The 12,908-nt window shown below is 41.1% G+C and overlaps 1 protein-coding gene across 1 annotated transcript in view; it reads left to right on the plus strand.

Moving 5' to 3' along the window:
* Positions 1-12,517, plus strand: part of GPR180 (G protein-coupled receptor 180) — a 48,416-nt gene extending 35,899 nt beyond the window's left edge. The window contains exons 7-9 of the mRNA XM_040336095.1: positions 2,111-2,302; positions 6,140-6,217; positions 11,285-12,517. Of these exons, the coding sequence (XP_040192029.1) occupies positions 2,111-2,302; positions 6,140-6,217; positions 11,285-11,443 (429 nt within the window). The 3' untranslated portion in view covers positions 11,444-12,517. The remainder of the gene's footprint in view (positions 1-2,110; positions 2,303-6,139; positions 6,218-11,284) is intronic.
* The last annotated feature ends 391 nt before the right edge of the window (positions 12,518-12,908 follow it).

Genomic DNA, 12,908 nt, shown 5'->3' on the forward strand with positions numbered 1-12,908 from the left:
CTTAACGCCTGCATTTCAAGAAAGTCAAGCCATGGTGCCATATCCCGCAGTACAAGGACCACAGTGACATTACCGAATGGTATCCAGAGTGCTCGGTAGACTGTGATGAGGGTGTGCTTGTGCTGTACTTTTTGGGAAGTCGAGCATTGTATAGGAATTCTGGAGGCTTTTGTGGGACACTAGAGCTTTTCTGAAGCTATTGGGATCTAGAGGCAATGGGATTGTCCTGGTTTCACCCTATGAGGTTGGCTTACAGACTTTCTAACTGTTCTCTTTAAGACTGGTTACAAATCTCTTGCTGCTCTCTAATATGCACAATGATTGCACATGTGATCATATTAAATAGTTCATTTACTGCTAAATGGGATGTTTGTGCTGCTATAAGAACTTGGTTCCAGGCAGTGTCTTGACTGTGATCATGAAGGTGGTCACATGATGGCACTTAATGGGGAAAATTGTCAGGGGAACTGGTTCTCAGATAAGGATTATGCTGCATTCCATTGTCACATTTTCCTGCCCTCTAACCCCCAGTTTATCCTTGTTTGACAGAAATGTAACACTTGAAGGCTTTGTGTCTTGCTGAGGACATGATGCAATGTAACCCATGGTATTGCATGTCCTTTTAAGCTGAATTCTGTGATGAATATTGTTTGTGTGTGTGTGTACGAGTCGTGCATTCTTATTTGAATCTAGGCGTGCTTTTGTATATATTTTTAGATCTGTGCAGTAGTCCAGCAGGAAGCATATGTTTGCAGCACCCTAATCATCAAACCATAAATATAAATCAGAAACCAACATAATGTAAATAACTTAATTTGTACATAAACTTCATGTGACACTTCATATAACAAGTGCAATACGTTGTGATACAAAGGATGTTTTATTTCATCCAAGTGCAAATAGTTTGGGTGAGATTTAGGTGGAGGTACTTGATTGGCCTGCACAGAGTCCTGACCTCAACCCAATAGAACACCTTTGGGATGAATTGGAATAGAGACTGCAAGCCAGGCTTTCTCGTTCAACATCAGTGCCTGACCTTACAAATGCGCTTCTGGAATAATGGTCAAGCATTCCCATAGACACACTCCTAAACCTTGTGAACAGCCTTCCCAGAAAGTTGAAGCTGTTATAGCTGCAAGGGTGGGCCAACTCAATATTTAACCTTACAGACGAAGACTGGGATGCCAGGAAACTTCATGTGCGTGTAAAGCAGTGTTTCTCAATTCCAGTCCTCAGGCCCCCCAACAGGTCAGGTTTTCAGGATTTCCATTATTTTGCACAGGTGATTTGATCAGTTTCACTGCCTTAGTAATCACCACAGCCTTTTCATCTGAGGGAAATCCTGAAAACCTGACCTGTTGGGGGGGCCTGAGGACTGGAATTGAGAAACACTGGTGTAAAGGCAGGTGTCTCAATACTTTTGACAATATAGTATATATATGTAGCTGTATTTGTGCTGTAAACCAGTTCTAGGTGCACAGGTGGCCCAGGGGCATAAAGAAATGATTTGCATGGCCCACCCACTATCTTAGATTAAGAAATAAACCCTTTATTTTTGGGGTGTGTGATTTGTAATGGAAATAGACATGCGGATTCTATCTGCTTTATAAGCCACCTTCCACCTGGGATGGATCTGCTTTCAGTGGTCCACCAGCTCAGTGTGAGATCTCCGCTGAGCCGGCGGATGACAGGTCTCTCTCTGCTCACTGAGCGGGGAGGGGCTTGTCCAGCGCCGCTGTCTCCTATGGAGAGATTGGACAAAAACGGACAGCATGTTGATTTTCATCAGATTTTACCCGATCCGATGGACGGATGACGACGTTTTGCCATCCATCTGATTTTATCGGATCAGGTCAGATGTCAGCGGACATGTCTCTGCTGACATTGGACGCTCCATAGAGATGTATGGAGTGGCCGTTCAAGTCCGCCGACAAAACAGACAGGCAGATCTGAGCGGTTCCGACCGTGTGAAAGGGGCCTAAAAACTCGAATGTACTCTGAAAAGACCAAAGCCAGTTTTGTGGTGTTTTTTGATACTCTATTTATGTGTTTTTTCTGAATCGGTGTCCATGCAATTAAGCCTGCTAATACATTTTGTTTGTTTTTGCAGGTTATTCTGTTAATATGGGAGCAGTTTCAAGACACCAACCACCACAGTTACCATGCTCAACAGAGTCTAGCGGGTTTACTCCTCATTGCCATGAAAGTTTGCCTGGCTGTATCGCTGGCCTTTGGTTTGTACCACATTATCACTATGGAGAGAAGCACCATGAAGCGACAGTTCTACATCACATTTGCTAAAGTATGCAAAGTTTTATGCCACTTTTTAGTCTAATTTTTATTTTTTGTCCTGTTAATTCTTGGTGCAAAAAAAAATTCAACACCCATGCATATTTGTTGTTGATGATGTTGACAAAGCTAACATGTTGGTGTACATTTTATTACAATTTAAAATATAACAGAATTACTCCCAATATTTTTATTTATTTTTTGTAAACCTTGATTTGGTCACCTTCAGTACCATCATATTTGTCTCTTTTAACTGTTCTCACTTAGACCCCATTCACATCTAGGCGTTTTTACGCCTGTAGCGCTACGCCTCTGCCGCCAGAGGGCTGGAAATACATGTCCCTCTATGGAGATGGTTCACATCTCCACGCCGAACGCCTGTCGCCTGCGGCGTGAAAAAAGGTCCCGGACCTTTTTTTCAGGCGTCTTCGAGCGTTCGGCTAGGAGATGGCAATCATCTCCATAGAGGGGGTCATCTTGGGGCACATCTAGGCGGACAATACCCGCGTTTTGTCGCCGCAAATCGCGGTACAAAACGCCGCTATTTTTACCGCGATTTGCGGTGACAAAACGCCGCGATTTCGTCCGTCTAGATGTGAATGCAGCCTTATGTGGACACTGCCAGCATGTAAGAAAACGGCTGGCTGCTAAAGCCGCTAGAAGCTTATTTACATTTCACACCCCTCAGCCAACTAGCGCATAGAAGTGATCACATTTGCAAGCAAGCCACTGAGCCTCCCTGTGATAACAATAAAATTAGGTTAAAAGATATGACTAAAAATTAAAGATTAATAAAAAAAAAAAAAACATTAAAAACACACAAAAAAATGAAAAGACCCCACATACATATATATATACAAAGGCAAATGTGTGCATCAGATTCACACATCATTTATGTATATCTCTGCAGGCTGGAGTCAGAGTAATCATTCTAGGGCCATCATTCACTAATAAATCTGAACTGATGAGCTGTAAATGGTTTTAAAGCACTACTTATGGGCAATTATGAGTGCCATATTTTTTCATTGTTTCGCAGTCATATTCCTTTTCTTCAGTACTGTATCATATGTTTGGTATCCATTTACTCAACCTCATCTTTTATATTTTACAAAATACAAAAAAAATGGGTATCATATTGTGTTTGTGTGCACTAAACTTAGGAGTTCCAGTCTGTAATTTTTTTTTTTTTTTTTTAAAGTCAGCAGCTACAAATACTCTATCTGCTGACTTTTAATATAAGGACACTTACCTGTCCAGGGATCCTGCAATGTCGGCACCCAGAGCCGGTTCGTCAATCGGCTTTGGGTGCAAGCGCCCTCATCTGTAGTAAAGGTTTCACAGCACAGTAGGTTTCCTACTGCTCATGTATGAGTCGCACTGCGCTTTCTGAATGGCCCCATCGTTTTCTGGGACCTTTTGTGTGTCCCAGATGGCAGTGGGGAAGGAGGAGGGGCCTGAAATGCCATAGATTGGCATGCAACGATTTTTACCAGGAAGTATGAGCAGGTACCTGTTAAAATCGGGTACCCGCTCCCCCCCCCCCCCAAAAAAAGTGCCAAATGTGGCGGGGGGAGGATTTGAACAAGCAGAACTTCCCCTTTTGGGTGGAGCTTTGCTTTAACCACTTGAAGACCAGGCATTTTTCTATTTTTTACTAGAATATTACTTGGACACCCAAAACATTTATATATATATTTTTTAGACGAGGCCCTAGTGAATAAAATGGTGGGTTTTGCAAATTTTTTTATGTCACAGTATTGGCTCAGCAGTTTTTCGAAAAACGCGTTTTTTGGGGGGGGGAAATCCTCCCGCCTGCTCTAAAAAATTATACCGGACGATGCCTGTAGCTGCAGGCATCCTCCCAGTACAACCAGTTACAGCCAAATTACGTACATGTACATGATTTGGCGTTAGGTGTTTTTTACTGTAAATTTATTATTTACTGAAAATGTAGCTAGATAAAAAAGTAGCACAGGAGGCCGCCGGCGTAAGTTTTCACGCAAGTGCTTGGTGAATCAGGCACTTGCAATGTAAACTTGCGGCGGTGTAACGTATATACGATACGTTACGCCGCTGCAATTCTACGTGAATCTGGCCCATACTGTTTTAGTGGGTTTGAAGTAATTGTCAGGCCTAAAATTTGCATTTTGTATATGTGCCAAAATAAAGGGAAAAATGGCACACGCAGTAAAAGGGGTTAATAGACAATTCATTCTTTGATTCAAGTTGTCCTTTAAGGGACCCTGAGTACAGCCCACCTGGTCCAATACACCTCTGTACCTAAGTTAAATGATGTTCCCTGTAAGTGGAGCCTCAGCGTGTGACTGAATGGGTCCTGGGAGGGATGCTTTCACAAGAAAGACTGCATCTCTGGGCAGTGCTGCATACGGAATATCACTGGAACCAGAACAAAGGTAAGTACTGGACCTGGTGGGCCGCATTAGAAGGGTGGGGCATATCTCAACTGACAACTTGTGCCAAAGGTACAGTTGTCCATTTAATGTGGTATATGTGTATCTTCGCAAAATGTTTTGCGGCAATGTCCACTTCCTCAAGAGTTATTTAGATCGCATTTTTGCGAGTAAATTGATACCCAACATGTTGCGCTTTGAAATTGCGCCCGCTCGTGGAACGGCGACAAACTTTTAACCTTAAAAAGACGACATTTACATTTTTTGAGTTGGGTTTGAACACCGTTTTCATATGCGGGCGCTGCTCATGTATGCGTTAGCTCACACCGAGCTTGTGTGCAGAAGCAATTTTACCTTTTTATTCTACATTTTTACACTGTTCTTTAAAGAAAATAAAAATAAATGGGTCACTTTTATTCCTATTACAAGGAATGTAAACGTCCCTTGTAATAGAAAAAAAAGCATGACAGGTCCTCTTAAATATGAGATCTGGGGTCAAAAAGATCTCGGATCTCATATTTACACAGAAATGCAATAAAAATAAAAAAAATTGAATGTGATTTTAAAAAAAAAATCCCTTTTTAAGAGCATTAGGCGGAAGTGACCTTTGGATGTCACTTCTGCCCTGCAATGATATGGAGATGGGTGGGGGCCATATTCTCCATGTCACACAGGGGAGCAGAGGCAGCGGCGGGAGGGGGGGGGCGGTCCCGATTAAAAGTGATCTCACAGCAAAACCGCCACAGAGACCACTTTTATCTGAAAGCTGACTGCCCGCTCTTGAAGAGGATACCGGGGTTATGGTAGCTAGTTGCTATCATAACAATTTTAAGCGGCGGCGGGATCATCCCCCGCCCCTCCCACTGCTTAAAAGTGATCTTGCAGCAAAACCGCCACAGACCATTTTTATCTGAAAGCCGACCGCCCGCTCTTTAAGAGGATACCGGGGTTATGGTAGCTATTTGCTACCATAACATTTCCTCTTCAACGTAGCGACGTATAACTACGGCAGGCGGTCCATACAGCCTCTTAACTCAAATTTCCATGTAATGTGGTAGCTGGCCTCATTTAACAATCAGGAGGTGGAATTGTTAATCATAGCATCTAAACATGTTTTAACATTCTTATTATGGGAATAATAATCTGGAATTCTGATGGTGGTTGTGGGAAATAATTACTTTTTTTTTTTTTTTTATTCCAGTTTCTATGAATCAGCCACCTTGCCTGTAACTGGGCTGTAATGATGCATGTAACACTGGAAAAATATATAGCTGTCTTTATAAAAAACCATGGTTAAGTGACCTGTCACTAGTAAATGAGCTATTTTTATTACATGGAAGATTCTCCTTAGTCTTGCATAATCCTGTGTTTTTGTGGAACTTGGTGATGACTAAAGTGTTCAAAGCAAATAATGTGAATCACTGTTTTTTGTGTTTCAGGGCTGTTTATTGTGGTTCTTATGCCACCCATGTTTTGCAGCCATCTCATACTTGTTTAAAGAATATCAAAGAGAAAAGGTATGCTTCATAATCTAATCTGACACATTTATACATTTACTGGTGTTTTGTTCCATTCTATCATGCACTTTATTGCTACAAAAATATCCCTTGCACACTACTGTTTGCTTCGCTTTGCTTACCAAAAGTGCTCTTGTACAGGATATATATATATATATATATATATATATATATATATATATATATATATATATATATATATATATATATATATATATAATATTAATGTACTACATTACCAAAAGTAATTGGGACGCCTGCCTTTACACGCACATGAACTTTCATGTCATCCCAGTCTTAGTTCGTAGGGTTCAATATTGAGTTGGCCCACCCTTTGCAGCTAGAACAGCTTTAGCTCTTCTGGGAAGGCTGTCCACAAGGTTTAGGAGCGTGTTTATGGGAATGTTGGATCATTCTTCCAGTGAGGTCAGGCACTGATGTGGACAAGAAGGCCTGGCTTGCAGTCTCCGCTCTAATTGGTGCGCAGTCCTATTGGAACTGGAAGGGGCCATCCCTCCAAGTGGTTCCCACAAATTTGGGAGCATAAAATTGTCCAAAATGTCTGATTTGATGGTGCCTCAAGAGTTCCCTTCACTGGAACTAAGGTGCCAAGCCCAACACCTAAAAAACAACCCCACGCCATAATCCCCCCCCCCCCCCTCCACCAAATGATTTGGACCAGTGCACAAAGCAAGGTCCACAAAGACAAGTATGAGTGAGTTTGGGGTGGAGGAACTTGACTGGCCTGCACTGAGTCCTGACTTCAACCTGATAGAACACCTTTGGGATGTATTAGAGCAGAGACTGTGAGCCAGGCCTTCTCATCCACATAAGTGCCTGACCTCACAAATGTGCTTCTGGAAGAATAGTCGAGCATTCCCATAGACACACGCCTAAACCTTGTGGACAGTCTTCCCAGAAGAGTTGAAGCTGTTATAGCTGCAAAGAGTGGGCCAACTCAATTTTGAACCCTACGGACTAAACTAATGCCCTGTACACACGATCACTTTTTGTGATGAAAAACAATGTCATTTTTTATCATGAAAAAAATGACATTTTTCCAACTTCATCATTAAAAATGATGTTGCCCACACACCATCAATTTTGAAAAATGATGAACAAAGCGACGGCACTCTAAAGGGGAAGTTCTATTCGCCTTGAGGCTGCTTTTAGTTGGTTACTTGTTGGTAAAAGACGATTCATGCTTTTTTGTCTGTTACAGCGTGATGAATGTGCTTACTCCATTATGAATGGTAGTTTAACCTCCCGTCTCAAAACTTGCTTCTGGGCATCTGCGGGTTTAAAACGTCATTTTTGCCCACACACGATCATTTTTTATGACCCAAAAAATGACATTTTAAAAAATAACATAAAAAATTCAAGCATGTTCGAATTTTTTTTTTGTCATTTTTCAGAAGACATAAAATGACATTTTGCCCACACACGATCATTTTAAATGACATTTTTAAAAATGTCATTTTATTTCATCACAAAAAGTGATCGTGTGTACAGGGCATAAGACTGGGATGCCAATAAAGTTCATGTAAAGGCAAGCGTCCCAATACTTTTGGTAATTAAGTGTGTGTGCATATATAATCTATCAAGGGGTATGAATACTTTTTCAAGGCACTGGGCATATGTGTGTGTGTATACCCAGTGCCTTGAAAAAGTATTCATGCCCCTTGATATTTTCCACATTTTGTCATGTTACAACTAAAAACTTAACTAATGGGATTTTATGTGATGGACACAAAGTGGCACATAATTGTAAAGTAGAAGGAAAATTATAAATGGTTTTAATTTTTTTTTTTTTTTTTTTTTTTTTTACAAATTTGTGAAAAGTGTGGCGTGCATTTGTATTCAACCCCCTTTACTCTAATACCCCTATTTAAAATTGCCTTCAGAAGTCACCCAATTAGTAAATAGAGTCTGCCTGTGTGTAATATAAACTCTGTATAAATACAGCTGTTCTGTGAAGCCCTCAGAGGTTGGTTAGAGAACAAACGGCAGCATGAAGGCCAAGGAACACACTAGACAGGTTAGGGATAAAGCCGTGGAGAAGTTTAAAGCAGGGTTAGGTTATTAAAAAAAAAAAACAAGCTTTGAACATCTTACGGAGGACAGTTCAATCCATCATCCGGAAATGGAAAAATTATGGCACAACTGCAAACCTACCAAGACATGGCCGTCCACCTAAACTGACAGGCCAGGCAAGGAGAGTAATAATCAGAGAATCGGCTAAGAACTACAATGGAATGGTTTAGATCAAAGCCATATTCATGTGTTAGAATGGCCCAGTCAAAGTCCAGACCTAAATCCAATTGAGAATCTGTGGCAAGACTTGAATATTGCTGTTCACAGGCGCCTTCCATCCAATCTGACAGAGCTTGAGCTATTTTGAAAAGAAGAATGGGCAAAAATGTCACTCTCTATATGTGCAAAGATGGTATAGACACCCCCAAAAAGACTTGCAGCCATAATTGCAGTGAAAGGTGATTCTACAAAGACTCAGGGGGGCTGAATACAAATGCACACTTTTCACACATTCAGTTATAAAAAAAAAAAAATGGAAAACCGTTTATCATTTTCCGTTCACTTCACAATTGTGTGTGTGTGTGTGTGTTATATATATATATATATATATATATATATATATATATATATATATATATATATTATATACACACACACATACACACACACACACACACACACACAGCTCGGCATAAATGAGTACACCCCTTTTGAAATGTAAGATTGTAATCAGTCTCTCAATGTACACAAGAACAATTTCCAAAGTTTCGACAACTTTTATAGGACATTTTGTTTAGCTCATTACATGAAAGTAAGGTTAATATTGTAACTTGGATTACAAAATCTTAATTTTTACTCAAATTAATTGATGTAAAAATGAATACACCCAACAAGAAAAACGACTACATCTAGTATTGTGTATGACCTCCATGATAAGGACAGCACCAAGTCTTCTAGGGATGGAATGAACAAGTTGGCGACAGTGCAACATCTATCTTTTTCCATTCTTCAAGAATGACCTTTTATTAGAGCCTGGATGCTTGATGGAGAATGATGCTAAACTTGTCTCTTCAATGTTCCCCATAGGTGCTCAATTGGGTTCAGATCAGGAGACATACAGGCCCAGATTCTCGTAGATCGGCGTAAAAATGGGCGGGCGTAACGTATCTGATTTACGTTACGCCGCCGCAAGTTTTTCAGGCAAGTGCTTTATTCGCAAAGCACTTGCATGTAAAGTTGCGGCGGCGTAACGTAAATCACCCGGCGGAATTCAAATTTGGCGGGTAGGGGGCGTGTAGCATTTAAATGAAGCGCGTTCCTGCGCCGAACGAACTGCGCATGCGCCGTCCGTCAAATATCCCAGGGTGCATTGCTCCAAATGACGTCGCAAGGACGTCATTGGTTTCGACGTGAACGTAAATGGCGTCCAGCCCCATTCACGGACGACTTACGCAAACAACGCAAGTTTTCAAATTTCGACACGGGAACGACGGCCATACTCAACATTGATTGCGCCTCATAGACCCAGGGGCAACTTTACGCCGGGGAAAAGCCTAACGTAAACGTCATAACTTTACTGCGTCGGCCGCGCGTACGTTCGGAAATTCGCGTATCTAGCTAATTTGCATACTCGACTGGGAAATCGACGTAAGCGCCACCTAGCGGGCCAAAAAAAAATTGCAGTTAAGATCCGACGGCGTAAGAGACTTACGCCTGTCGGATCTAATGGATATCTATGCGTAACTGATTCGAAGAATCAGTCACATAGATACGACGGCCCAGATTAGGACTTACAACGCCGTACATGGCGCTGCGCCGTTGTAAGCCCTTTGAGAATCTGAGCCACAGTACTTGGCCACTAAATCACTTTCACCCTGTTCTTCAGAAATGCAAGAATGGTGTGTTTTGGATCATTGTCATGTTGGAAAAGTGCATGACGACCAAGGGCACAGAGTGATGGTAGCATCTTCCCTTTCAATATAGAGCAGGACAAATGTAAATTATGATGATGCCATCAATGGAATGCAGCTCCCCAACACAAGCAGCACTCATGCAGCCCCACAGGAGGACACTGCCGCCACCATGTTTCACTATAGTCACCACACATTTTTCTTTGTACGCCTCACCTTTGTGATACAATACAATTTTGAAGCCATCAGTTCCAAAAACATTTATCTTGGTCTCATCACTCCAGACTGCAGAGTCCCAGTAGTCTTCTTCTTTTTCAGCATGGTTCTGCCAAATTCTAGGCAGGCTTTTTTGTGCAAGGGCTTTGGGAGAGGCTTACTGCATGGACAACACCCATGCATGTGATTCCTCTGCAAAGTACGACATATTGTGGAACCGGAAACAATCGCCCCAGTTTGGCTTTTTAATTCTTTAGCTAATTGCAGTGAACTTGCATGGCAATTTTGTTCAACCCTTCTCATCAGAAGACGCTCCTGTGGAGGTGTTAACTTCCGTGGATGTCTGTGAGATGGTTACAGCTAAATTTGTTAGGCTTGGGCCCCTTTCACACTGAGGAGTTTTTCAGGCGGTTTAGCGCTAATAATAGCACCTAAATACCATCCCTGAAAAACTCCTGCCCTGCAGTCTCGGTGTGAAAGCCTGAGGGCGCTAGCAGGACCACTCCAAAAGTCCTGCTAGCAGCATCTTTGGAGCGGTGTGTTTACCACTCCTTCCCATTGAAAGCAATGGGAAGCCACGGTAATACGGCCTCTGCAGAGGCGCATTGCCGGCGGTATTAACCCGTTTTTGCCCGACGGTATAGTGCCGCTAAAAATAGCACCGCTGTAACGTCGGCACTCCTCCCGCCCCAGTGTGAAAGGGGCCTTAGACACAGTTGGCCATGTTTGGCAGCTCTTTATTAGGTATTTTGTTATATCAAAAAAAAAATGTGGAAGCAAAATGCAAATCATTGTAGAGGGCTTTTTGTTTTTTTGTGAATGTTACATTATTTGTGGGTGCCCTGTGAAATGGGGGGACAGGACCTTGGCTGACAACCTCACAAGCTCTCTCTCTTCTTCTCCACAGGTTATAACTGTTGGCGTGATCCTGTCTCAATCAATCTCAATGATCACCCTTTATAGACTTTTCTTGTCGCACAGCCTTTACTGGGAAGTGTCGTCTCTTTCATCAGTATCCCTTCCTCTTACTGTATCATCTGGACACAAAAGTCGCTATTACCCATGATACAATCAAGGAACTGTGTTTAGTTAAGTAGACCTCACATTGCTTGACAATAAATCCCTGATGAGCTCCAGGGCTGGGACAGCTAAAGATATGACCCCTCCACTTCTATATGCTTGGTGACCAGATTTGTTGCTACCTTATAAAGGATCAATGCTCCCCCCCCCCCCCATGTCTTGTTACTCTAGTTGTTGCATATTTTCTAAAAATGGCTGTACGTACTCTGTGCTTTCATCCTATATGAAAAGATCCAAAATCTGACTGTTCTCTAAAAAACATCCAATGCCAGTTGGAGCGATTGTGGGTTCCTCTTGTTGGGGTTTGCGTTGTGAAAAACCCATACAAGAAATTGGCTGTAAACCTTTGCTAACATGAAGAGTAGAAATTTTCTAGCATGCTTGGGTCCCGAAGTGACACTTCTAGAGGTCAGTTTATAAACCTTATCACACAAGATTTGTGTATCTGTCACCCAGGGTTTACTCATTTACCAGTTAAATCCCATTATAAAAATGTGTGAATCCCAGGGAAAGTTTTGTGAAAACATTTATCCATAGACCCCCAAGTATGTATTTCATTGGCTGGAAGAAACTGCTGGCCTATGGTCTTTTTTGGGACTAGTAACAAGCAATCCCTGAGTAAACATGGCGTCCTTTCTTTACACACTACAACATTAGAAAGTACATGGTCCTTGTGTATTTCAAGTTGTAGATATTTTGGTGCTGTTTTATCGGCTCTAGTAATGAGCTTTGAGGCACACAGCATCCTTACCACTACAGCAGATTATAAATGAAGTGCCATTTGGCTATGCATCTATTTTTATATGTGCATGTTTTATGTGTTTTTATTTATATGGTTTGTGATTCTGCTGTAAATGTTATGTTTGGGAAAAATGTAAATGTAACTATTATAGCATAAGAAGACTTTTTATATTATTTAAAATTGTGTCATTTTGTTATGCTCGGTTTTAGCAATCACAACTAAAAAAAAAAATCAAGAAGTGTGTTTCAAAAGGAGTAACCAGCTTGTCATCTCTATCCATAACCACTGACTGAGAATAAAACTGGTTTAGAAAATAAATGGGAATCTGTGGATTTGTGAGAATGAAAAAATAAATAAATTATATATAATCACACACACATATATATATATATATATATATATATATATATATATATATATATATATATATATATATATATATATATATATATATATACACCGTGTTTCCCCGAAAATAAGCCCGGTCTTATATTAATTTTGGCAACAAAAGACACAGTAGGGCTTATTTTTGGGGTAGGTCTTACTATGTAATGTGCGATCTTCTCTCCCCGTCTCTCTCCCTGCCTGACAAGAATCCTCAGTGTGAACCGAGTTAAAATGCTTGTAAAAGCCTATAATCCACTCTTTTACAGTATTAGATAATGTACAATGTGTGTGTTTTTGTAATATAATTGTGCCAAATACCTTT

Source organism: Rana temporaria, chromosome 2 (genome assembly GCF_905171775.1).
Source record: "Rana temporaria chromosome 2, aRanTem1.1, whole genome shotgun sequence".
NCBI classification, from domain to species: Eukaryota; Metazoa; Chordata; class Amphibia; order Anura; family Ranidae; genus Rana; species Rana temporaria.